Source organism: Aquila chrysaetos, chromosome 8 (genome assembly GCF_900496995.4).
Source record: "Aquila chrysaetos chrysaetos chromosome 8, bAquChr1.4, whole genome shotgun sequence".
NCBI lineage: Eukaryota > Metazoa > Chordata > Aves > Accipitriformes > Accipitridae > Aquila > Aquila chrysaetos.
The window spans coordinates 1782376-1809122 of NC_044011.1; the positions used below are offsets into that span (position 1 = coordinate 1782376).

At 53.4% G+C, this 26747-nt stretch overlaps 1 protein-coding gene across 1 annotated transcript; it reads left to right on the forward strand.

Moving 5' to 3' along the window:
• The first annotated feature begins 965 nt into the window (after positions 1-965).
• On the forward strand, positions 966-23819 carry PLXDC1 (plexin domain containing 1). Its single transcript, XM_030023290.1, has 14 exons — positions 966-1168; positions 2833-2981; positions 6096-6239; positions 6625-6694; positions 7070-7192; positions 7578-7696; positions 7903-8002; positions 9903-9998; positions 12050-12131; positions 14477-14537; positions 15455-15590; positions 17202-17237; positions 18402-18562; positions 19756-23819. The coding sequence occupies exons 1-14, from the start codon at positions 1096-1098 to the stop codon at positions 19873-19875; spliced, it is 1470 nt and encodes a 489-aa protein (XP_029879150.1). The 5' UTR covers positions 966-1095; the 3' UTR covers positions 19876-23819.
• Positions 23820-26747: the final 2928 nt, after the last annotated feature.

The following is a 26747-nucleotide window of genomic DNA, read 5'->3' on the forward strand; positions in this document are numbered from 1 at the left end:
GTGTTTGCACCCTCCTCCTGCCCCGGCACCCGGGTGCCCCTGCCCCCCCCCCCCCCCACCCAGGGCTGAGCCACCTCCCGGGCACCAGGGATGGAGGGGTTGGGGTGCAGCCTGAGCCCCCCCCCCCAAATGCCACCGAAATCATGGTGTGGCCAGAAGGCAGCTTGGCTGAACATGGGGCTGGAGCGTCAGGCTGCTCCCGGGGCTCTGCGGTGCCAGTTGGACCCCCACCGTGGGGCACCCACCCTGGGATGCCCACCCTGGGCCCCCCACCCTAGGTCCCCCACTCTGGGACACCCACCCTGGGACCCCCACTCCACAAACCCCAACGCCCCAGTAACCAGTGCTTCTGCTGCAAAGGGAAAAACTGGGGGAGTGGAAAGAAGCCGAACACTTGTGCTGCGGAGACGCGTCCCCCCCCACGCAGGTTTGACGATGGGGGGGGACCCCGGGGGGGGGGGGCAAAACGAGGCGCTGGACCCCCAAACATGGTGGCTGCAATTGCTGCTCCGGCTGCTTGTCACCGGAGGGCAGCTGGCAGCGTGCGGGGACATGCACGGCCACGCTCAGGCTTGGGGGGGGGGACACGACACACCACGTACCCCCGCGGGGTTTGGGGGGGGGGGGGGCTCAGCCGAGCAAACACCCCCCCCCCCCCTTCCCCTGCAGCCCGGTGCAGGGTCACCGCCCCCGAGCTGCTCGCGGGGGGGGGGGGGGGACAAGGTAGTGGGACCCCCCCCCCCAGGCTCGCCGATGTCCCCCCCCCCGTGTTGCTGGGAGCGGGGGGTGTTAAGCACATGGAGACCCATTTCCCCCCAGGGAGGGGAGGAAGACCAAGATCGGGGCTGCCACCGGGGGGTGTGTGAAGGAGGGGGGGGGGGTCCTCCCGCCGGCTCCATCCCCACCCCCGGCTCCATCCCCACCCCCCCGGCCCCACCCCCGGCCCCACCCCCGGCTCCCGCCCGGGTTCCCGCTCCCGCTCCCGCTCCGTGCGCGGTTCCCGGGGGTGCCGGCCCATGGCGGGGCGCTGAGCCCCCCCCCCTCGCCCCAGCAGAGCCGGGGCCGAGCGGGGCCCCGCCGCCCCCCCCCCCCACCATGCGCTGGGGGGGCCTGATCCTGCTCTGCCTGCTGCGTGGGGTGCTGGGCGCGCCGGGCCCGTGGGGTGCAGGTAGGGGGGCCGGGGAGCTGGGGTTGGGGTGGGGGGCGGTGGGTGAGCTCCGGGGTGGGGGGGACCCCGGGAACGGGGGTCCCGGGTGCGCAGCGCCGTGCACGGCCCCGGGGGGGGTTGCCGTGGCCGTGGTCCTGCGTGGCCGTGGGCAGCGGGAGGTGTCACGCTTTGCCCGGGTCTCCCCCCCCCGCCCCCGGTACCGCGGTCCCCGGAGCGGGCTGCGCTTTGGGGGTGTCTTGTGCCCCCCCCCCCCCCCGCCCCGGGCATGCAGGTGCGTGTCATGCACCCACAGCAGCCACCCGTTGCGTGGGACCTGCCGTGGGGGTCCCCCTCACTGCCCTACATGCCCCCCCTGCCCCAGCATCTCCACGGCAAAGGTGCTGGCACCGTGGGGTGCCCGGACCCCCCAGCTGTGCGGGGCAGCCCTGGGGTGGAGGGGAGCTGCCAGGCTGCCCCCACTCAGGATTCCCCCACCCGTGGCACAGCTGGTGCTGGCCTTGCTGTGGGTGCAGCCGTCCGGTGAGGTTTTGGGGAGGACACCGGAGCCTCCGTGGGGGGCTCGTTAGAGCCCTGCCAAGCGGAACAGGCTCAGCTCCCCTGGGGCACCTCAGACCTCCCAGCAGCAGCGAGGGGCTCGGGCCCCCCCAGTGCCCCCAGGGAAGGTAAGTGTGACCCCCAACCACAGAGCCCCTTTCCCCATCCGTCGGCAGTGGGGTACATCCCGCCGGCTGCCTGCTCCTGCCAGCTCAGCCCTGCTCCCCCCTGCCTCAGTTTCCCCTCCTGGAGGCACTGGGAACAGAAACCAGCCCCATGGGACAGCTCAGGAGGGGACCAGGAGCTCGTTAGGCAGCAATTAGCTCCCTCTCCCCAGGGGTGAAGGCAGGAGTCCTCTCCTAAGGGCGAGAGGAGCAGCCCACGGCCCCGCTGGGTGTTTTTGCTGTCCCGCTCACTGGGGACAGACGTCCTGGCTCTGTCCCTGCCCGTGGGCGAGCGTGTGCCGTCCGCACCGCCTCCGCCCGTGCCAAGCTGCCAGGAAATCTCATGAGTCTCTGCAGATTTGGTCCCAAATGGCTTTTTCATCCCCCCTTCCCAGTTCTGCGCTGTGTTTCCAGACTCTGCTCGCTCCCCGGGGCTGGAGCCGGGCAGGGAGACACGCAGCAGGAGGGGACAAGGGACACGTTTCTTTTGGAGGTGAATGCTTGGAGACTGCCCCAGCACCCGGACCCCATACCAGCCCGGAGGAGAGGACCGATGGCTGGGGACATCGAGTACACGGCCACGCTGGTGCCCCATTGCTGAAGCTGCATCTTCCCCATCCCCGGGGCCTCGCGCTCCTCCCCGCACCCTGGTGTGTGCGGGGTGTGAGCTGAGCTGGGCAGGGGGGGGTTATAGGTGTTTTGCCTCCTTTGCCCCCTCCATCGCAGCTCTCCTCTGCTGGCCGTGGGTGTCTGTCACCCTGTAGTCATCCCTGACCCGAGAAGCCCCTGCCGGCATCTCCATCATTGCACTGATGTTGCTTATCAGGGCTGAGACCCTCCCTAAACTCATATCACCTAAGCAGAAGCTGCCTTGCTGGGGGAGAGAGCTGATCCCAGCCCATAGGTGGGTGCCCTCCCAGCATGGGACCCCACTGACCCACCTCTGTGCCCTCCCCCCCCCCCCAGGACATTCCCCCGGGAGCCTGGCAGCGGGCGAAGGGCGACGGAGAACCCGGGAGACCTCACGGGGAACCGAGGGGACCCGCATCAGCCAGGACCTGGTGGGGGGCAGCCTGGCCATCGACACGCTGCCGGCCAACGAGACACGGATCGTGGTGAGTCGGGGCCCCCGCCGCTGCTGCTGCCGCCGCCTGCCCCGAGGCAGGATCCGGCCAGTGCCTGACCACCGAGAGCTATTTCCAGGCTGGGCAGGGAGCTGGTGGAGACGGTGGTGGAGACGCTCTGATTTAATGCGTGGGGCTGGATCCCGGCAGCCCGGAGGGTAATTACAGGCCACTGCAGAGGCGGCCGTGCCCTGGGGATCGCTCCGAAACCTCCAGCCATCCCAGTCTGCGAGCCCTGCCACGTCCTGGGGCCATCCCTGGTCTGAAGAGCCAGGGATGCTTTGCTTGCCGCGATGCCACGTGTGCAGCGAGGATGATGCTGCCGAGGTTATCGGAGCCGAGCGGGCTTGAGGCCGTGCCGGGGCCAGGTGGCTGTGTGGGAAGCAGGGGGGGGGTCTCTGGCTAGGGATGGCAGCAGCCTGCAGCGCTGCTAACAAACTCATGTAGCAGCAGTGTCACCTCCTGGGATATCTCACTTGGTTCTCACGTCCCGGCTGTGCCTAATTATCCGCCCTCAATTAGCTCCAGGTTATTTGTGGTGGGGCTGTGTGTCCCTTGGCTCTGAGGTCTCCAGGGTGGGGGGGGGTGCGTGGCTGTGGTTGAGGGTGGTTTCTGGTGGAGGACGCACCGGCCGTGGTGACTTATCCTGGTGTTTTTGCCGGCAGCTGGTTGTGGATTTGGTGGAATTAGTGCCCCTGTGGCACGGCGGGCAGGGGAGAAACAGCTGTGGCTGTTTCCACTCTGCTCGAGCTCCAGCGTGGCCTCGCTTGTTGACCTTCGGGGATGGAGAGGGGCCAGAAGCCAGAAATGTCCCTGATGTGGAAGCATTTAAAAAAAACCCCAAACCAGCCCAAAACCACCGCTGGCCACCACAGCATTTAGAGATGCTGGGAAGCCACAGGGAGGGCGTGATGGTGCTTGTGGTTCCCAGGAGGAAAAAGCAGCAATTTCCCAGGGCTCGGCGCTGTCGGGGGACGAGGGGTGTCTGCCCCAAGAGTGGGGCCACGTTCGAGGTCAGGGACGCTGCTCCTCTGCACGTCGCTGTATCTCACCATGTCCGACCTGCAGAAGGTGTGATCCTACCTTGGGAGGTGCCAGCTCGGGGTCTGGAGGGGTTTCCTCTCTCCCCCCCCCCCCCCCCAAATGTTCCAGGTTTGGGGTGCAGAGGGGCAGCTCTGGACCCAAAGGATGAAGACCAGTGTGATGCTGGGCAACGCCGCCGTCCCTCCCCGAGCTCTGCCCCACGGTGGCTGCGCTCCCCGCTTATTCGTGTGTCTAAAACCTCCCCTCTCTTAATTCCTGCTGTAACCAAAGCAAGGTGACAGATTAGGACATCCTAATGAGTCAGCGATGAGGTCAGGAGCTCGGCAGCCAGCTCCTCCGTGCTCCCGGCCCTGCTTATTTCCCCCCCTCTGCTTTATTTGGAACTCATTGGGAAGGCATGGAGGGGGATGAGGGCACGGGAGGTTTTGTCATTTGTCACCCAGCGGTGACCTGTCCCTGCATCCCAGGGGGTTTCCAAAGCCTTTGCGTGGGGAGGTGTGTGCTGGGATGCCGCAGGTAGCGGCACAGCTTTCCCCGTGCCTCAGTTTCCCCATCCATAGGGAAGGGACGATTCCCGGCAAGAAGGGGCTATAATTGCCGTAGAGAAGAGGTAAGAAAGTTTTCGCTGGAGTCAGGGCTTACAGAGGAGGCAGAGGAGCACAACGGCTCTCCCTGAACTTCGCTGAAGCAGAAAAAATTACATGTTGCAGGATTTTTCTAATAGCATTTTATTCCTTATGACTCCCGCTGACCTGCAGTAGCTCTCTGGGGAATAACACAGGGCTGTTCGAAGCGGGGGGGGCTTTGCTTTCTCTTTTTTACCTCTGCCGACCCATTAAATCCTGGGCTGACGGTTCCTTCCCTGCCTCCGGCACCCAAGTTTGTGCGCAGGGAGCAGGTCTGGGAGCGAGTCCCGGGGTCAGCCGGGGTGGGGGGACCCGCAGGCAGGGGGTCTGGGGGGAAGATGCTGGGGGCGAGGGGGGCCGGGGGTCAGAGAGGGCTGAGTGGCAGAAGCTCAGCAGACCGGGACGAGCGGCGAGCGTGGCAGCAAGCCAGGCGCTGGCGCGGAGCAGCGCTTTCCCAAGAAAAATTAAGATGCTTCGCGTCCCCTGCCCGGCGTGAACCGGCCTCCCCGACAGGCGACGGCTCCCAGCTGCGTCCCCGGCTGGCCGCACGCCGAAGCCTGTCGGAGAGGCTCGGTGTGGCCGGCGTGGCCAGGGCACGGGCTGTGCAGGGCTGGCTGTGCCCCGGGAAATCGCCTGCTCTGCCGGTGTCCCCCAAGAAACCGCCGCAGAGCCTCATGTGCAGGTTCCTGGCGAGGATGTGCGTCCTTCGACAGGTCCCTGACCGGTTGGAGATGGCTCTTGGCAGAGTTGCTGCGTGGTCCATGCTTTGGTCTGCTGGGGAGGGGGGGCTTGGGGAGCCTGGGGGTGCTGCTGGTGGCATGGGCAGGCTGTGGGGGGCGATTCCTGGGGTCCCTCTCCTGTCTCTGGGTGAGAATAGTAAGGGGGGATCTGATCACTCACGCAGAGCCGTGCCCCATCCCACGCTCCGGGGATGTCACCCAGGAGAGCAGCCCGAGCCCCGCTCCCTTCGCCGTGTCCCCCGTCCTCAGCCCCTCGCTCCCGCTCGGCTGGCGGCGATGGCTCGGCTGCTTTCCCCGAGCTGCCTGTTCCAAGGTTAATCATTTCCTCCGGGCTTCCATGTCTTCAGTTGTTTGCTTTGCTTCTAGTGGTCACTTTAGCTGTAACTTCCAGCCCCTGGCTCCGGAACAGGATATTTTCCTCCCAGGAAGGTTGCATCTGCTTTGCCGAAGTCTCTCGTGAGTCATGTCTCTCTCTCGCCAGCCAGCCCGTCCTCTCTGCACTCAGTCGGTCTCGTGGGTCTTCTCTGCACCTTCTCCAACTGCTCAGCATCCTTTGCTGGCTTTGCACGGGGTTCTGCTGTGCTGGTTTTATTGCTGAGATCAGGTCCCGGCTGCTCTGAGCCATGCCTGGGGGTTTGCAACTCCACGGAGCAAGCCGGGTAACACCATGTCACCCCATCCCTCCCCGGCTGCAGGAGGACAACCACAGCTACTACGTGTCGCGGATCTACGGGCCGGGGGACGCCCGTCTGAGAGGGCTGTGGGTCGACATGGCAGCGGCCAACAGGAGCCAAGTGAAGATCCACGGGATCCTCTCCAACACGCACCGGCAAGCCTCGGTGAGCCCGCGGGGCTGTTCCGCTGCCTGGGGTGTCCCCTGCGTCTCCTCTCCCAGCCAGGGATTTCCCGAGGGTGGCACCTCGCCCCGGGACAGCAGCATCATCCCCTCCACGTCCCTGTGACAGCCTGGTGGAGACCAAGGCTTGGGAAGCATTTAGCCTCCCCCAGCCCCAGTCTGGGGCTGAAGCGGATGATCTGTGGGGACCGGGCACCCTCAGGACCCCCGCTCCCATCCCTCTCCCACCTCTCCAGGCACCGGCACCGGGAGCTTGCTCCAAGCCAAGGCAGAGCCGGTGCCGGTGGGCACAGACCCGTCCCCCTGCATCCCCAGCAGGCATTTTTCCAAGGGTTGAACGCGGTTCTCACCCCGTCTCCTTCCCACAGAGAATCGTCCTCTCCTTTGACTTCCCCTTCTACGGCCACCTCCTGCGGCAGGTCACGATAGCGACGGGCGGTGAGTCGGGATGGGATGGGGTGCCCGCGCTCGGTTGGCATTCCCCGCGGTGGGAGGGCTGGGCACGGCTCTGGTGCTGGCTCTAACCTCACCCCACGTCCCTGAGCCCCAGGGAGCTCAGACAGAGAAGGGGCTGCAGCCCTTCTAGCTTTCTCCCTGGACCCCAAATCTAACCCCTGCCCTGCTGCTGGTGCTCAGGGCGTCGGGTGCTGCTGGTGCCTCGGTTTCTGCACCAGTTGAGGGGATGCTGGGGGTTAAAAAAAAAAAAGGATGGGTGAGCCTAGGACAGGGTGGTGGGAGGTCAGAAAGAGGGAGGGAGCATCCCGGGGCGGTGGAGAGGAGCGTGCAGTGCTTCACCCTCCTCTGCTCGCTCAGGTTTTATCTTCATGGGGGACGTCATCCACCGGATGCTCACGGCCACGCAGTACGTCGCACCCCTCATGGCCAACTTCAACCCCAGCTACTCCCGCAATTCCACCGTCCAGTACCTGGACAACGGTGAGCCCTGCTCCGGCCGACCCTCGTGCAAGCCGTGGCGGCTGCCGTACGTGCAGAGCAGCAGGCGGCCTGCCTGCCCGCTCCTTCCTCGTAAAATTGGGCAAAACTCGGCGCTCTGGAGCAAATAGAGGGGCCGGAGCCAGGTGGGGGTGTGGGGAAGGGGAGCCCAGGGCAGCAGGGGCTGTTCAGTGCCTGGGGGGGCTTTGGGTGGGGGGTGGCAGGGGTGTTCGGCAGGGGCTCGTTCATGGGTCTGCTTAGAGCGAAGCGCTGGGTGTTGGGGGACGAGGTGCCTTGGAGCTTCGCTGACGGAAGAGAACCGGTCAGGCTGTTGAGATGCGGAGCAAGGAGAGATGAGAGGACTGATCCGCTCTGGTCTCTCCCCCAGGGACAGTTTTTGTGGTGCAGTGGGACAAGGTCTATCTTCAAGGGAAGGAGGACATGGGCAGCTTCACCTTCCAGGCAGCCCTGCACAGCACTGGGAGAATCGTCTTTGGGTACAAGGAGGTGAGAGGTGTTTCTGCTGGGGTAGGCACGGCAGGAGGGTCCCTGCGGGGGATCCCCGTGGGTCTGGGAGGAGATTTGATGTTACAAGTGTTCACACGCTGAGTCTGGGCATTCCCAGTGCCACCAAAGCGCTGGAGACTTCTGCAGCAGCACCAGTAGCCCAGGGCAGGGCTGGAGTCCATCACGTCCTCTCTCCTCGGCTGCAGATCCCCGTGCCGGTCCTACAGATCAGTGCCACCCAGCACCCCGTGAAAGCTGGCCTCTCCGATGCCTTCATGATCCTCAACCCATCTCCCGATGTGCCTGGTGAGTGGCTGCGCTTGAGGAATTCGGGGAGGCGGCTGCTGGGGCAGGGAAGCAGCGGATCCCGCAGGGATGCCGAGGCTCCCCTGGCATCGCGGCTGGGAGAGGGGGCAGATGGGGAAGGAGAGGTGAGACGTCCTCGTCTTTGGGCGCTTCAAGATACGAGGAGGCACTGCTTGGATTCACGGTGGGCAGCGAGGGAGCGTGAGGAGGCTCGTGGGGCTCGGCTGCAGGGATGCCCCTCGTGTCCCACATCCCCGGGTGCATCTCTCTCCATGGCCAAGACCATCGCGCAGCCTTGTGCTCTGGGTGGCCCCAGCCCACGGACGCTGTGTGCTTTGGCGAGGCGATGCAGGCAAAAGAGCTTCGTGCTTCTCGCCCAGCGTGTTCCAAATCGCTGTGAGCAGCCAAGCTATCGCTTCCCTGATTCCAGCTGATGAGGAGGAGGGGAGGAACAATTGCAAACGAGACTGCAGATGGACGAGAGGCTTGGGGGGTGCTGGGTGCCCCGTTCCTATAGGCATGGGGGTTTAGGGGAGCCTAGAAGCTGCACCGCTGCTGCGCTGGACTGTCCTTGAATGCGTATCGTGGCATGGGTGCTGCATGGCTGCTGCGGGCAGGGCTGGGATCTGCACCTGTGTCAGCAGGACATGGGGACAGCTACATACGTGTCCGCATGCTTATTCCACACGTGCCGTGGGCTGCAGGCGTGGGCTGAGCTCGCCGAAAAGGCTCTTCCAGCCTCTCCCGTCCCCTCTTGTCATGAGGAGCCCAACCTCGCTCCTGCCTCCCCGCGCTGCACCCGGTGCGGTTGCTTTTCCTTGTTATTTATGGAGCCTGCCATCTGGCCCTCATTTATTACCCGTTTACAACAGTTTGTGTAAAAACCTCGGCCAGGCTGGATGGAGCCTCCCCTCCCCGCCCCGCCAGCCTGCCTCTCGCCGGGCTGGTGCCCTCCATCCATCCCCATGGGCTTGCTGACCCCTGCCTGTACCTCCTGCCTGCCCCGGGGGTGTGAGGGGAAGCCTGGAGGGACAAGAAATGCAAGAACTGGGCACGAAAAAAAGCTAATGAGGTGAAGAAACAAGGCTTGAAGGGAAGGAGAGGAGAGGGGATAGAAGGGGAGAGCATTCCATCCTGCTCATCCGCTGGTCTCCAAGTGCGGAGCAGAGGTGTGAGGAGCCGCGGCCGTGCTGGAAGGACAGGTTTGATTATCCTCGCAGATAAGCGTGATGCCAGAGAAGCATCTTGGCTGGCGTCACCATGTGAATTAGTGGCAGACGTTGGGAGAAAATTTGGGAGAAGCCTGAGTCCAGGATAGACCCCTCTGGCCCCCAGGATGAAGGGGAGAGAGAAGGAAGGGGGCAAGGCGTGAGGGAGATGGGGGGGAAGGAGGAGGCTTTGGGGGGGAAGGCGGCTGCAGAGCGGGAGCCCGGGGAGCGGTGCGGAGCTCCGGGCGAGCACTGCACTCGGGGGAGGCTCGCAGCCCCGTGAGTCACTGACGAGCAATGTGTTGTGCAGCTTCATGTTTGTTTAGAGCGATGTAGGACTGGACCACATCCATCTCGGGAGTCTCTGGTCGGGGAGAGGGGGACAGAGAGCTCCAAGCTCCTCCTAGAAAAACAGGGAAGAGGAGATCTGTGCCCTGACACCCTTCTTCCCCACCAGCACCTCCCGCATTGCTTCTCCTGCAGCCTGACAGCCTCCCTACACTGTCCTCTCCCACGGGAATGACCCCAAGACCTGGGACCACCTTCGCCTTTCAGCTGGGAGTCAGCAGCAGCCCCAGAAGCTTTCCCCGCACGCACCGGGATTCACGTGTAGGGTAGACCCCTTCGCAGGATGGGGAAGGGCACGCGAGGTGGGCTTGTGGCCGGTCTAAAGCCAAGGCTCCATGTTTCAGAGTCCCGCCGTCGGACCATCTACGAATATCATCGCGTGGAGCTGGACACTAGCAAGATCACCAACATGACAGCCGTGGAGTTCACCCCGCTGCCCAGTAAGTCGGACAGGCTGGCGCGGTGCCTCGGAGCGTGTTTCCCTCCCGTGGTTTCACCCAGCAACTACGACAGCCTCCAATTTACAGCCAAAGGGGGAAGCCAAGGCTGGAGGAGGCAGGTTCAGTGGGAGCTGGAAGGGTGTGTGGCTGCCATCCATCACCCGACGGTTGAGACCCTACTGTGCACCGGAGCCACGGAGCGAGGGTGTGCTATCGGCCAGGGTACAGCTCGCCCCTGCTCTGGGGTCCCCCGGTCACTCTGCCTTTGTGAGAAGGTCTGTACGTGGCTGTCGCTGAACGTCTCGTACGTACAGCCCTGTCTGGATTTACCAGCTCAGAGTTAACCCCAGCCAACGGCAAATCCCACGTGCGTGCCAGCCTGGCTGTGCCGTAGCTGAGACGGGATGCAGCAAAGCTCGGCTGGCATGGGAGAAGCTGATAAAGGAGGGATCTGCAGGCAATTACACCTTACCCGATTTGCTCAGCGCTCCCCAGCTAAGTGACGAGAACAGTGGTGCCAGCCACGATGTGTCTGGGAGCGATGTGCTATGGTCCCAAGCTGCGCTCCATGCTGCTCTGCCAGCACCCTTCCTTGTGTGCAGCTGAGCCGACGGCTCTTGTTGCTCACCAGTAGAAGCCCTCTCGCCCCGGTACTTTAATTCCTTATTTCCTGCACTGACAGCTCTTCCCACCTCTCCAGCCGCTGAAACTCCTTCTCTTTGCTCCATAAGCTGCAGCTAATTTTGCTGGACACTGGTTCACTTTAGGTCTGTCTATGAGACATTTTCTACGCCTCCACGCTCAGATGAAATTTCTTAAGGATCCTGTTAAATAGATACATTTTTAGTGTTCAGATCCAAGGACACATGCGCACGAGGGAAAGTCATCATGCGGTCCGTAAATACAGAGCGGAGAGTAAATCTGTCATGAAGATACCAAGGTTATGCATTTAAACGGTCTCCCCAGGGTATTTTATGACAATTTTAACAGCGGGCAGGGTTACTGCAAAGCAGATCATAAATAAGCATTCTGCAATAATTCTATTTTTTCTCCTTAAGACTTGTTATTTTGTTTTTCCCCAGCAGCTAGCTGAGAGCAATATCTTCAGAGGAGCCACAGAGCTAGAGAGAACTAGACTCCCCTTTTTCTTCTGGGGGTTCAATTTTCAGCCTTATTCAGGTCAGAAGTGGATGAACTGGGTTAGCCTCTGCCTCTCTCCGGAGGTCCTTGCTTGCTCGCTGCCTCCACGTGGCAGTCTGCTCGGGAAAAGCTCAGGACGGGAAAGCGGAGGAGGTCAGGACTGGAGGACACCAGAGAAGTGTGGGCAGCCCAGGTCTGGGGTAGCAGCAGCGGTGAGTTTGCTCTAGTGCGAGGGGCAGAACGGGGAGCCCCTGGATGGAGAAGTGCCGCAGTGTCTGGGTCAGGATGGAGGGGTGCCAGGCGTCCCCGGTGCAATGGGGATGCTGCTGCCTTTCAGGATCCTGTGAACCGCTGGTGTTCTGCCTTCCTCACTCGGTATTTCACAGCACCAGATCAGCTCTCGGCTCTGTCATCGCGGGCTGTCAGGGACTCCCGAGGGGCTTGTTAAAACTGCTGGTTTCCTTGACTTTTTTTGCAGACAAGACCTCTTGGTCGTCTTTTCTAGACAGGGTGACAAGCAAATGATGGTAGTCTATGAGCAGCTACTCCTCTCCAGTGTGGAGATGTTCTTGCAGAATTACTTAGTGTGGACATAGCAACGGAGGGTTAACCTGTGTTGCTTCCTTCCATCTGAGAAACACCCTCTGTACACTAAGAAATGGCATAAGTCTCGGATTTGGTTTAATTCCCAGCTAAACAGAATGGGAAGACGTTTACAGATGGACCGTGAGTCCACTCCTGCTAGAAAGGTGCTGCCTTGTCCTGCAGGTCCATTGCAGAGAGAGGTTGGGTTAGAGACTCATCTGTTGATGCTCTGGTTCTACCCATGCCACCAGCTTTCAGCAGATGCTCCCTTGTGCCCGTGCAGATGCTGGCGCATCGCTGGTACGTCTCTCCTCTCTCTTTTACAGCTTGTCTCCAGCATCAGAGCTGTGAAATGTGTGTGACCTCGGAGCTGACCTTCAACTGCAGCTGGTGTCATGTCCTGCAGAGGTAGCTGGGATGAGTTTCCTTCCCACCTCTTCTCTTGCTAATGTTTCTATAGCTGGGAGAGCAAGTGCAACTCCAGGTCTGATGCCTGTATCAGTGTTGCTGTTTTTTTATTATTATTTTCTTTTTTTTGCTGGTTCTTTTTTGTTGCTTTTTGGTTTAGTTAGGCTGCTGCTCTCGTAGTCTCAGAGCCAGGGTTAAGTGGTGGTCTGATCTGCAATTACAAGCCATTGAAAGGAGACATTTCCTGAGGCTGGGGGTTTTGGGGCTGATGTTTTGATGCAGCAGCTGGAACAAGTTGAGACCAGAAGCAAGACTCACATTTTTGTTAGTGAGATTAAATGAGGGGGAAACTTATCCTGACTTAGGCTGTGATTTCAGACAGAAGAGAAGTGCAGGGCAGGGAGGCTGGGACAGGCTCAAGCCTGAAGGACGGCAGGTAGGTCACAGAGCCCGGGATGCTCATCAGCTCCCCAGCTGCGGGGGACATGCCCTCCTCGTCGCGGACAAGACACAGCAAGGGTGGGGGGCACTTGCTGCTTTTTGGGGGGTAAATGGAGGATCTGCGGGGACGGGGCTGGCCGCGCTGCGGTCCCAGCCATGCGGCAGTCCTGCTCTGTGCTCTCCTTCAGCTCAAGCAGTGCGATACAGAGCATGAGAGAGTTTAATGAGATTTTGCTGAAATATTTATTTAGAACTAGTGGCAGGGGAGAGGACCCAATAACACAGATCCTCACATGTGGCACGGGGACAGCCGTGCTTGGGAAATGCCCGGCTCTCCCAGGAAGGTGTGCTGGCTTGCTCCCTTCCCCAGCCGCCTCCTGCAAGAGCTCGCCCCGGCATCGCTCGCAGGGCACCTTCATTCCTCCTTTCTGTAGCCCTTCTCTCGATACGCTCAAGACTTGCACCCTTTCCTTACAGGCAGCAATTTCAGCAAGGTATGAGGAGGGCAGCTGGGACAGGGAAAGATCCTGAGACATCAGCAAAGCGACCCTATAAATCAGCGTTGATTCACTGCCTTTCAGTGGGCTGGAATACAGCCCGAGCCAGGGGAACATCATTTTTCAATGACAGTTGCTCAGTGGTGGCTTCAGATCAGAGAATATTATCTTCTCGCAGCTGAGAGAGACGCGTGAAACCAGATGTGGCTTTGGTAGCAAAACCAAGCTTGGGATACAGTGGCTTAGTCTGGATCTTGTTTGGGCTGAAACCCCAGGGTTCAAGGACTTCGTCATTCTGCTTATTCCAAATTCATGGTGTTTGCAAACTCCATCTTCCAAAATCCAAGTCGCTGTTGCTGATGTTTGCTCTTATCACTTATAGCACGGTGACTTCTTGATGTGTTGGCTAAAAGCCATGCTTCCTGCAGCTGTAACTGCGTATCGGCAGCTCGGTCCTGAAGAGCTTAGGTTACAAATGGAAAGTACAAATGGCAAGCGTGGCGGAAGCTGCAGGCTAGAGCAAGCCTACCGCTATCTTGTTGGCTTTCAACCAGGTTGGTTTTGCAAAGCCTACATGATCTTTCCCGAGGAAGTTGGTAGGGTGGCTTCCAGGGTTTGAGCTTATATCCTGAGTCCAGCTCAGTGATTTAACCCCAGAGTCCTCTTAGCTCTCTTCTGGACGGTGGAGTTTGTATTTTTGCTTTTGCTGAGCCTGTAATTGTTACAGGAACTGTACTTTAAGCAAAGATCTCAGTGACTCAGCAGGACCCAAAGTTCTTTGTGGCTTCTCCTCTTTTGCTGGTTGGTAGTTGGGTAAATTAGTGCTTGTATGAGCTGAACCCCTGATTCATATTTTGGTATCCCCAGAGACTTTCCAAAGGTCAGAGTGCTATTTCATTCCCTCTGTTTCTGTAGAGATTTCTCTAGCTGGTGTTTTCCTGATGCCGTTTATAATTTCTTTAATGTGTTTTTCCTGTGCAGATGTTGCTGGAAAAAAAAAAACAAACTTCGTGGAGATCATGGCCTTGCCCTGGCACAGAGTCCAGGGAATGGAAATTCAAACTCAGTCTATATATTTTTCCTATTTCTCTGCTTCTCCGTTTCCCTTGGAGAAGCAGTGTTGACCCTTTTCCTCCTCTGTGAAGAGGAACATTTGGGTCCTTCCAGCACAGCTGTACTGGAAACCCCATGTCTTTGGAGACTAATTTGTATATAATCTTTCCAGTCCTCAGATACTTGTTTGTCCAAGTATCTGTACACAGCGCCCATCGGGGCAGCATTTGGGACTCTTGGGCAGTTTAGAAATCACTAGCAATGCCACCCACATAGAGTGGGCAAATGAGCATTATTATCGCTGTGTCTCTCGGGAATGCATCCGCCACAGGTTAATACTGCTTTTCTCCGCAGATGTTCCAGCGGCTTCGACCGATACCGGGAGGAGTGGCTGTCCTACGGCTGTGGCCAGAAGGTGAGACTGAGAGCAGAATCACTTCTCTTAGGTCCTCTGCTAGGAATGATGCTGATCTGCTGAAAAAAAAAAACAATAGCCATGTCCCAGCTCAAAAAATTCGCCCTCAGCTCCACTTGACCCATGCTGTTCTGGAACAGACTGAGTATCCCTTCAGATATCCCTTTCCCATTACAGCAGGACCACTAATCCACTTAACAGAGGATGTCTGTATGGGAATAGTTAAAAGATGGTCCATCTAATCCAGCATTTGCCTTGCTGGTGTCTTGTTTCTGTGTTGGTTGGTGCTGGACACTCGGTAAAGGTGCAGAGACCTCCATAAGTTACCAAATGGTGCAGCGTGAGTACACTGGGATATTTTTTTCTTCACCTTCTGAAGCATGACTCTTACTCACTCTCAAGCATGAAGAAATTAGCCCTTGTGATTTTTTTTTTGTCCTTGTTAGCACAATTATCTCCACATTGGATGAACTAGTTTCTTTGTCTCAGAAAGATCAGCTCTAACAAAACATCTGTTTCTGCTTTGAGGTTTTTTTGTTGTTTTTTTTCCCCCCACTGAAAACTCAGCTTTGTTCCCTGTTAACCAAGAGGGTTGACTGAGGGAAAAGGAGGTCACAGGACCTATGTGAGGTCATCCAGTGATGCAAGAAGGTCAGACTGTAGGACTTTGCCAGATCGTTGTCATTTGTCCTACTTAAGTGGTTCCCAAACTTTTCCTCCTCTTCTCCAACCTCCCAATCACCCCCCACCACATACTTCTGGCACTTCTGGACCACGTCCCCTGCTTCCAGTCCAGTGTTTGAACCCCAAGGGCTCGGTAGCCCTAAGCCCAGGAAGCACAGTCCTCACCACTGGCTCCCTGGCACTCTTGCTGGAGAGGAGTTAGGAAAAGTAGCTGTTCTCCATTTTCTTTCCAGTCAGATGAGAAGACCTGTGAGGATTTAGCAGAAGGCGACCACTATTCAGCACCTCCTGACAGCTCTTTCTCACCGCTGGATGAGGATGTCACCACCTCCACGTCCTCGCTCTTCGTTGACAGCCTCACTACAGAAGGTAGGGGCAGGTGGGGTGAGCAGCCGTGGCGGGGACACCCCATCCTCGACGCTTATTCCTGCAGAGCTCTTTCACTCCGACGCCTCGTAAAGCCAATTCGTATCCAGATAAATACAATGACAAACCCGTCTTTGAAGCGCAGGGCAGGGGTGGGAAGAGAAGGCAGAGGAAAGGAGAAGGACGAGCAGCCTAAGAGGTGAGACTCGGAGTGGTGTGGCAAGGGGTGAGCTGAAACCCTCCGGTGGGACGAGTTTTACGGTTGCATCGCAGCCTTTTTATGCATTTGTGAAGGTCAACGAGCAGCTAGTCCCTGGTGGATAGATACCCCAGCATCATAACAGAGGTTAATACCGTATATAGGGGCTCATGCTTTAATGTGCTTGGTCCTAGCTGGTGACTCAGGGTTGTCAGTGCTCTCAGACTGGCAATAATACAGCATAGGCTTGTAATTGCCCTCTGCTTGGGAATGGTGTTCATTCCAGCATAGGAAAGCTCCGCATAAGGACCTGAGTTTCCCCCGAGACACCCATGTTCTAAAGCTTGATAATCCTATTAAGACAGGGCTGGCTCCTCCGATCCTAGCGGCAGGTATCACTTCAATTTTGCTGCTTAATAGTCCCTAACGCAAACTGCTAATTAGAATAAATAGAAAGGAACATTAGTAATTGTCCTTCAGCAATGGGAAGGAGTTGGGGGGGAGGAACAGAGCGCCTGGCTGACAGAGTTGACTTTGAAAGGAGCAATTAAAGGAAGGGGGAGTGTATCACCACCACTGAGATTATTTTCCAACTCATCACCAATTCTTGGAAAAAGAACAAGAGGCTTTCTGTGACATAGTCAAGCATGAAGTTAATTTGTAATCTTGGAAGGAAACAAACAGCCAGCTGCATCAGGCAGCAAACTTTATCTGGAGAAGCACAGCAAAGGAACAAGCGAAGCAAAGGAGTGGACCCACCCCTCTGCATCCTCCCCAGCCAGCCCAGCTCACTGGCTCTGCTCACGGAGATGGTTGTGAACGTGCCTGACTCGCTGGTCGTGTGTCAGCACTGCAGCTAGCCAATGTGTACGCCAAGCAGGAAGGATTCTGGATCAGGATTTCAGCTGGACTCGCAAGGCTGATGATGGAGAGCATCAGGACATAAAGCCTTGTACAATATATCCTGGTTCTTCCAGAATGAGATGAAGAATGGAATTGGTTTTTGGGGCCCCGTGGAAGACATCTACAGCATAACATCCCATTGATTTATTCGGGATGTATTGGCAGCATATTGCTGCAAATGCCGTAGTCTGAACACACACACCCACAAGGGCTAGGGCCCTATCCAGCATTCATTTATTGTTCTGCTTTGCACACTGAGCATATTTAAAGACTGGTTTCCTCAGATGTTTGTGCTCCAGGTGCCACCTTTGTGAAGGAAGACAATAAACCATAAGGCACGTGCTTCCACCAAACTCAGAGGTTTAAAACTGTCACTGGGCACGTAAATGCTGTGCAAAAGGTGTGTTCTGTCAGTGGCCCCGTTACAGAGGGATGAAAGCGGGTGGGAAGCATGCAGAATATCATAGAAGGCTCCTAACTTTATTTTTTTTGCCTTTGTTTTCTTCTTTTAGATGATACGAAGCTCAATCAGTATGCAGGAAGTGAAGGTAAGCCCTTAATCTTCTCTCTGCCTGCTCACATTCATTCCAAGTGAAAACATGTTACACTGAAATCAAATGCACAGGGGAGCTGCGATTAGTCAGCGGGGTGGACAGGTGAAACTGAGATTGCAGGGATGTAATCAAGATAAGACTCCTGTTGTCCTTACCCTGATTAATACCATTTCAGGTAGTGAAAAGTGAGAGTCGGGACCAATCTCTTTTACCCTGATGCTGTTTGCCTACTTTTCCCACTTAGTCCTGTTGTACAAACTAAGGTGATGAGTTTTCTCTTTGCATGTCATTCCCTTTCTTTGCGGTTTTTGCATAGACACAAAGAAGTCCTTTATTCTTTTGAATTGCCCCAGCTGTGCCAAAAGCACTGTAAAATCCAAATATAAGAAGCGCCCTTAGCCCAGCTCTGCCTTTTTCATCTCTGTTCCTGTGAATCCCCCTCTCAGTCTGAGTGTGTTTGTCAGCCCCAAGGGCAGAGAACCGAACTGTTGCTGTAATGCTCTTACTAATTCCAGAGTATGGGAAGGATCTGAGCGCTATTCACCTGATACCAGGTTTGCAAGAACTGCGGTTGTATGCAAACCACAAGCCCATCCGTCTTACCTGAAAGCAGTTCATGGAAGTTAAACTGGCGAAACTGGGTGCAGGATCACCCTTTGTAGGCATGGGGCCTTTGAAATGCATGATCTTTCCAGTTTCAGCCAAATTGCTCCCCAAATGGCTGGTAATGTCACCGTTAATGTATGCTACATAGACCCTCTGTACCTCTGTGCAATTGCATATTCATAGCCGAGGACCGAGGGCAAGCTGGAGGGCTGTGGGTAAGACACACTGAGGACCCTGCTCAGCATATGGCTAATGGCTTTCTATCAGAGTGAGCAGCCAATATATAAAGAATATGGATTGGAAGGGGGGGTTACTGCACAGTGGTGGTTTAATCTTTCAAACCAGTTACTGCTATCATCCAAAAAGGATGCTGGAGCTCAGACCACAACTCTCTGGTGCATCTTCCCCTCTTGTTGAGCCTGACAGTAGCAGGCTAAGTTGCTCAGTCGTACGTGCAGAGCTCTGAAAGGTCTTGCCTTGCTTTTCTTTTCTGTCCTTTCTTTTACCAAGGTCTCAGCACAGGTCAAGACTCAACTGAATCCTTTTTTACAGGTATGGGAAGCAGCTTTCCTTCCAAGAAAGCAGGCGCCCCGATTCACACAGGTACTATCGTGGGGATCGTTCTGGCTGTGTTGCTCATTGCAACTATTATCCTTGCTGGAATTTACATCAACAGCCACCCCACCTCCAACGCTGCCCTGTTCTTCATTGAGGTGAGTGGAGAACCTTATCCCTGGCTGGTTTTCTCTTACTTTGCTATCAACACAAATCCTAACCTTCCAGAGGCGAGCAGGGATCCAAGAGAAGAGGAGAGAGGAACTTTGATAGAGCTCATATCCGAGTTTCTTTTCATGGTCCTACAGTCACAGCTAATCTCCCAACCTCCAGTTGATGATGTTTTAAACTTAGGCTCTCTCCCTCCCACACTGTTTTATTTTGCTCTCTTTCACACGCTCCCTTTCACACATTGCCTTTTTTTCCCCCCATGCAACGTTAGACTCTTCCACCTGCTTGCATGAGCAGTCGACACACAGCCTGGTTGGAGGGCTCAGTTGGAGCTATGACATAATTGAGATCGCTGCCTTTTGAATTGCCCAGCTGGATTTTGTTGACTAAAATTGTCAGACGTTACTGATAGATGTCATGCCATCAGCTACTGTGTAAGTGGTGGTGTGAATGCTCTAAATGGAAGATTTTAATTCTCGGAAAGATAGGGGGTCCAGCAATCTCCATCTGCTGTTAAAAGCCAGGAGACCGCTTGGTGTAGGATCCCGAGGCAGTCAGAAGTGGGCTGAATCCTGGCATAGGAGCTCCTGCAAAGGGAGCGAGCAACACTTAGCCCTCAGCCTTTCCTTATCACTTGCTGGCTTTTTCCTAGAGCACTTGTCTTTCCTCCATCTGTCCTGTTTGCAGAGACAGGCTTCAGAGAATTGATCTACATGGCCTCTACCAGTTTAGTACCTGAGCACTTGGCAACATTTGATGCATTTATCTACACCCGGCTGAGAGAAGGGGCAATGCAGTTGACCCCGTTTTGCAGATCGAGAGGAGACACAGAGCTGACTTGCATGTGGTCGCACGGGAAGCCCGTGGCTGTCCTCGGCTGCTACCCCAGGCACAGGCCATCCTTGTTCTGAGGCTGATGTGAGCTTTCACTTAAAGTTTCCATTTCCTCCCCGCTCCCCATTTTAACCTTATTAGTGGGTCAGCTCAGTGAGATTGATGCATTGTAATGAACTCTTCTAAGCACGAAGCAATTTTTAAAAATTTATTTCTATTAATAAGAAGTCAAACTTGCACAAAGACAGCATTGTTTTTGTTTCAGGACCGAGTTTCCAATTTCCCTGCAGGCTTGGTGTGAAAGGCTCTGTCATAGCTTCTGATGAGTCTTTGTTTCTGTCCACAGCGAAGGCCACATCACTGGCCCGCCATGAAATTCCGAAATCACACCAACCATGCAACGTACTCAGAGGTGGAGCCGGCCAGCCAGGAGAAGGAGGGCTTTGTCGAAGCAGAACAGTGCTGAGCGCTTCTCCCCCTGCGTCTCAAACCTCCCATGTCTCAAGTGTTGGAGTCTTCTGTTATTCTATTGCAAAGTCTTTCCCCTCTTGGAAAAAGAAACAGCAAGTAGAGGAAAAAGACCCAATGGAGCATTTGAAAAGAATGAGTCAGGGCGATGTGAGGCTGGACTTGCCGGGAATCCTCATGGGACAGCAGAGCTCGCAGCGGCAGCAGTCACTTGTGACATTGGACTCTGCCTGCAGCCCGGCACCGAAGCCCTGGATGTGGTGGTAGAAAAAAGTGTAGTCAATTTTTTAGCTTGGCATGGGTTTTTTTTTTTGTGGTTGGGCTTCTCCCCACTGTGTGTGGCTGACCTCTCCCCTCCTCTACCAGGAGTCTTAACAGGGGCAGCAAAGGGGGGGCAAATCTCGGTACGGGCGAAATACACAGTTGCCTCAAGCAGCAGGCTCTTGGGGACAGCAAAATAGATGCTTTTTGCTGCATACTCTGGCTCCGCCTGCACTCAGGAAAGTCGGGCTGGTTGCGTCTGCCCCTCTCCATGGAGAGGCTGGTACTTGGGGGTAGATGCTGTTGGTGGCCCAGGAGGGGTAAGGTTGGCTCTCCAGGGCTCACCTCCCCTCTCCCATCCCCTCTCCCCCAGCTCTGTCCCCTTCTCTGCTCTCCCCTTCACCTTCTTTTGGGGCAGGCGACATTTAATTTTGTCTTCACAGCTGAGAAGCCTTGAGCCCCTGTCTTTTCATCCTGCAGCTGGTCTTCCACCACCGTGGCTTCAACTCCCTGCCCTCTTCTCCTTTCAAAGCAACAGCTTCCACCCCCTGCTCCAGAGAAAGGGAAACCTGATCTATTTTAAGGGCAAAACCCTGCAGAGGATTCACCTTCAGGATGTTTGTGAGCCAATGGCTCTGATGCACTTTTTGGCATCCAATTAGTTTGCTAAATTACTAATTATGACCCTTTCCCTAAAGGAGACAGAGTGTGAAAAATTCTTAGATTCCTTCAAAATACGTCCTCGTGGCGTGGCCACTAATGCAGCAGGAACAGAGTAGGTTTTGATGGAAGAGGATGGGGACAGAGCACTAGCAAAAGCAGTGTCCTCCCACAGGCTAAATCCTGAAGTAAATCCAAGCTCATTCATGGGCATTTCACATAAATAAGGAGTGAGGGCCTACATGCCTTGATACCATTGAAAAAAATCTAAAAATCACCTTGTTGACATCACAGTTTTTAGAGCCTACTCAAGTCAGTGGCATTTTTTCTATTTTTTTGTTATGTCTGTGATAGGCCCCTGGTCTGGATTTGTACATATATTGTGATTCCAGAATCTGACCCTAACTAAGGGCTTTGACACTAGACCTCTCAGGGTTTTCTACTCCTTCTGTGCAATCAGAATTCAAGACTAATCTGTAGAAATACTCTACCCTACTTCCACAGACACCAGCTGCAGGATTGGGCCCTAAACTGACAAAAGCTTGTATAAAAAAAGAGAGTCCAAAGTCCAGTGTAAGGTCAAGTTTTCTTTCCCCCACCAAAAACGGTCTGGTTGTATGGGGCTTTTTTTCCTTTTTTTTTTTTTTTTTTTTTTTTTAATTTTCTCTTGATCCTCAGTTATTTATTCTGATAATCATGTTTGGTGCATATTTTATCCACTGGCTGGTTCAGCTGTCACTGGTGGTGATTACTGCCAAAGGCAGGGTCTGTCTAATTAATGTTTTCCTTCTCATCTGCTGAATTTATATAGCCATTAAAGATAAATATGGATGCTTTGTGGCATTTAGACCCCAGATTATACTTTCTCATACATAGCCACTAGGGAGACTTTTGCTGCATCTTATTATGGCATAAAGGCACCAAAATGCTCAAACGGGGTAAGTCAGACTGAGTCGTGCCAAGTTGTTATGGCCCAGACAGTCTCTCTTTAGACTTATTTTGAAGATAAACTTTATTCCCAAATAAAGCTTTCAGCTGGAAGGTTGGTTTTTTCCCCTGTTTCCCTGAAGTAGAAAGAATTCAAAGGGATGCTGTCATCTAGTTTTTGCCCAGGATCTGATCTCCTTTGAAATGGTTATGAGCTGGTAAGGAATTTTCTCTAGATTTAACTCTTTCCAAATAATGGCCTTGTTTTTACTGTTTTTCTGAACCTGCATGCAGAGTAACAGCAAGATTTTGGGTACTCCTCTTCCCCTACAGCCCCTAGAAATGCTAGGGAACATCCAAGAGTACTGAAATGCTGCAAATTTAAAAGAAAACAGACTTTAAATAGCATGTAATTGAGCTGTATAAATCACTGGTGCATTACTGCAGCCAGGATCTTAGAAGGATTCAGCAGAGGATCAGATACTCAGGTGGAGAATAACAACATCCAAGTGCCATAGCACAGAAATGGCTGATATATGTAAACCACCTATACTTCAGGGGAGATGCCAAGTTCTGAGTGCCTGGAGTAAAAAAGGCTTCCCCCCCCACCCTTTAAGGAAAGAAACAAACCAAACCAGGCTATTCTGTAGCTGTGCACCAGATGTTTGGTCTAGCTTCTACTGAGGAATATGTTTTGGGTTATTGTCAGGTAGAGCGTTAACAGCTCCAATTCATCATCTCTAAGACCTTGTGGTAGAGTAGATGGAGAAGTTACTGCCCATAGTCAATGTGCGTGCTCTGAGGTTTGGAAGGTTTGGATCCACCCAGCATCTCCCACTGCCCAGCCTGGAGAAACAAGGCACTTACATGCTGTGTCTCAAGGAGGAGAAAAAAAAAAAAAAATTCTGTCCTACCTTTCAACATGAGGTCTAGCTCTGAGCACTTGAAGTTCACATCTGGGAAGCTTGAGAGTCAGCAGGGAGCAATCTTTTCTGAATATTCTTTGCACATGGCTTTGTAGTGGAAGAGAAGAGGTTGTCTATTAAATTCCAGAAAGCCCGACGGTAACGTTGCCGATGCCTAGAAGAAAGAGAAAAATGTCTTTACCATCAACAAGTACTGCTCTCATGTTGAAGAGGAGAGGAGAGTCTGGGTGCAAGTGTAACGTTGGCTGCACCAAGTCAAACGCCTCAGGATCGATACTCCTTTCCTATCTGTGTAACTCTGACTTCAAGATGCCGGTTAATCTTGCTAGTCTCGAGTGCCGAAGCAAGAACATAATGATGGCGACTATGACATAAAGAGAGTTTGATTTTTGCTTTTAATCCTGTGGCTTCTCTAGCCACATCTTGAGGTTTTCCTCTGGATTCTGACGAACCCAGCATTTGGGCTTGCTTCAGAGCAGACTGCAAAATGTACATGTGTATATTGACCTGTATATTTTATAGCTATAAAAGGGGCTGTTAGCTGTGCTCAGTCCATCGCTCAGCTGGTTAAAAGAAGATGCAAAACACAAACAACTGCTACAGCTCCTCATTTGTCTTTCCAAGCACCATGCCCTGGTAGTTTGTGGCAACTGCTGAGTGTGTCGTTTGGGCTAAGGCAGCTGCCTGTCATCAGGCAGAAAATGACATCACATATCTGCTCCTTGGCCACTCATCTGCGTTCAGCAGTTGGGAAAACACAGCACAGGGTTTATCAGAGACCAATGAGAGGTTGGTTCTGCTCCTATGAAAGTTGGGGGCTAACCCCCACATTTTTTACATCAATGGGAGCATGACCCATATCAAAAAATATTCTCTTAATAACTAAAGGCCTACTTTCCACATACTTGAATTTACAGCACAGCTGGACTATTTTGAGGGACTAAAGGCACTTTAACTGTCTTTTAATGCAATGTATTTACTATGGATTATCTGCATGGAATACAGTCAATATTAAAAAAAAAAAATCTTCCTTTTGGACTGCTTTGTTTTCAAAATAAAACATGCAAAGAATTATTGGTCATGTTATGTGAACTTCAAAGCAGGATGGGAATTATTTTCATCCTGTATTATTTTAATTGACACTATAAGAATAAAAAAAAAATCCTTATAAGACATCCTTTTCTGTCTTAGTAATAACACATCATTATCAGGAGGTGTTCCCAGGACGCATCTAGGATAAAAACTAATGTAATTGAGGTTTGAATCAAGACTATAATTTTCTTCTCATTTTATTCTGCTCAGCTTATCTAGAGGTGGGGTTTTTTTTGCAGGCTTCTCAACTTGAACAATTACGTTTGCTTGGCCCATTTGACTTTTTGACAGCAGTCAGATTTAGCGTTTTGATCTCTGCACTAGCACCAAATTATTTAAAAAATGTAAATCGCTTTAAAGGTCATTATCTGAGACCTCTGGGTAGCACCTCCATGTTTACGCTTCCTTCGCTATCGTACGTTAAAAGTACGAACAAATTGGCATGCTGCAGTAACTGAAAGGAGATGATGAACTGTAGGAAAAGGCCCATTTTGCAATTAACTACGGATATCAATAGATTGATTCCTGTGGGAGCTTTGATAGCGCTGCTTCCATGTGTGTTACACCTTGAGTAGCTGATAAGGGCATAGCCAGAACAAGGACTTACCTGTAACCCTTTGCATGCACTTACCTTCCAAACTGCTGTATCATGTAGAAATTCCCAAGGCAGCACAAAAAATGGAGCAATTCAGTCCTGCTTCACATCCCCTACAAGAGGTTAAGTATGAGCCTCGTTAGAGACATACCGAGAGAGAAGGATGTTTGGAGCTGTAGTTAAGGTACGGGGTTGTGGTCCAGGAGATGCAAGTCTCCGATAGTAAAAGATCTCCTGGTATCTCAGCTGCTCATCTGTAATATGTGAACAATAACACCGTGTTTTGCCTGTGGCTATTTAAATTGTAAACTCCCCAGCCTGGGGCTGTTTCCTAGCATGTATGTGTACTGTTCTTGGCCTTGATTCTGCTCAAGGAGCTAAATGCATAATTTTCTCAGCGTAACTTTGTCCCTGCTGCCCTTCCGAACTGAATGTCACCATTTTTTGTACCTCCTTTCAATGGCTATGACCATGTTGCAATATTGGAAAAAGAAGAAATACATGAGCTTCTTCTCATTTTCCCTTTCACCTTCCCAAGCCCCTCACACCTTGTTCATCCCCTCTTCCCCAGGAGTCTTTTCTAGGTTGGGAGAAACTGTGCTAACACAATACAAGCAGCTATAAGTAAATTTAAACATGATAAAAGAATTCTGCTCTCCCAATGCCTTGTTCTATTTTTCTGAGCAGAGATGTAGCAGATATATAATTAGAATATATATATTCTCTCTATTTTTATATATATACACATACATACACAGAGAAGCAAATACTTTATAATATATAAATATGCAAAAATGCCAGCTCTCCTGAACAAATAGTTTTCATACTAAACAACATCCCAGAAACAGGGGGGAAAATACTTTAGCCATTATGCAAATAAACAAGGGTTTATACCCTGGAAATGCAACTGCAACCTCAGGTACAACAGCATGCTGAACCATAATTAATAGCACTGAAAGCAAGTAGGAAGCAGATTGCTACAAAAGGGCTTGTGGGTGGTGGAATAAAATCTCAAATAGATGCACAGCTCTGAATCTGCATTTTACAAGTGCTGTGGAATTAAGCTTTGGTTACGACTGGGAGCAGGGAATTAGAGCTCCTGAAGTCCTCACCTGGCTGTGTATTAAATGTCTTTATGCCTTGGGTTGCCTCACCTAGAAAGAAAATGGGAATAATTTCCTTTCTCACAAACAAATTGTAAATTTGCTAATATTTGTAAGATACTTACAGATGCTCAGGGGAAAGGTGTTTTCAAGGCAGGGTGGAATTACTTGCTAAGGTGGCTGCAAGTATCATACACATGTCCATCTCAGAAGCTGTTTTTTTCATCTCTTATGCTCACTAAAGGAATTTAGAAATCTTCCCCGAGTCAGCTTTAGAGATGAGGAACGGGTGCTGCTGTAGTCAACCTGTCTGACTAGAATACATAAAGCTCACGCTCGCCACGGCTGGGGTGGGGGGCAGCAGCACTTGCCCAAAGTGAGGCTCGTACAAATCCTGGAACAGGTTTGAGGGAAGCCATGAAGGTGATTATCATGCTGGTTTTTTATTTTCTTCATGACAGAATTTTATAAGTTTGCATAAAATACATTTCTGGCCCATGGATGCGAGAAACAGATTTTTTTGTTGTTGCATTCAGCAAAAAGAAATGTATTTTCACACACACTTCTCTATCTGACACACCAGCTATTTGCCTTAGCCTTGCTCATCCACCTCTCCCAGGAGGCTGCATCCACCTCCCCATCACCAGGGCTCCACGAAGAGCTAACCGCTGCCTTAAACATCTGTACAATCTGCGGATGAACCTGCTGGGTGCTTGCCAGGACAAAATTCACCCGGCGCCTGCAGCAAGGGCTATCGGTATTTCAGGCAGGTAGTTCCATAGGAAACTTACAGCGCAACTCTTTTCTTTTCATCCCTTAACCAGGCTGAATTATAAAATTACTGATCCAAAGGCTATGCTAAAATTGCAGCGACGGTGCCACCAGCACCTGTAGGCAGCTGCCTGCCTCACCGGCCCCTGCAGATGCACTTCCCACCCCGCACGATGCCACGCTTCTGCCAGCCGGGTTTCAAACGGCTCAAGCGATGTTTCTGCCACCACAAATTACTATCTTAAGCTCCACACTACTCTCCCAAATGGCAGATAGGGGAAGATTAGAAGGTGGCATCCTGTAGTGTGATAATTATCAGCACGGTTCCCAAAAAAGGCTCGACTAACAGGCTGGATCTAAGGAAGCAGAAAACACCTGCACATTCAGCTACCACGAGAGGACCTCTCCAATAACCTTCATCTCCTCCCACAATTTTCTCAATACAAAAGGATGAGGAAGAACCTGGGAACCCCATTCACATACTGAAAATTTTCCAAAGGCTGGCGCTTATTTTTCTTTTCCTTTTTACGCAACA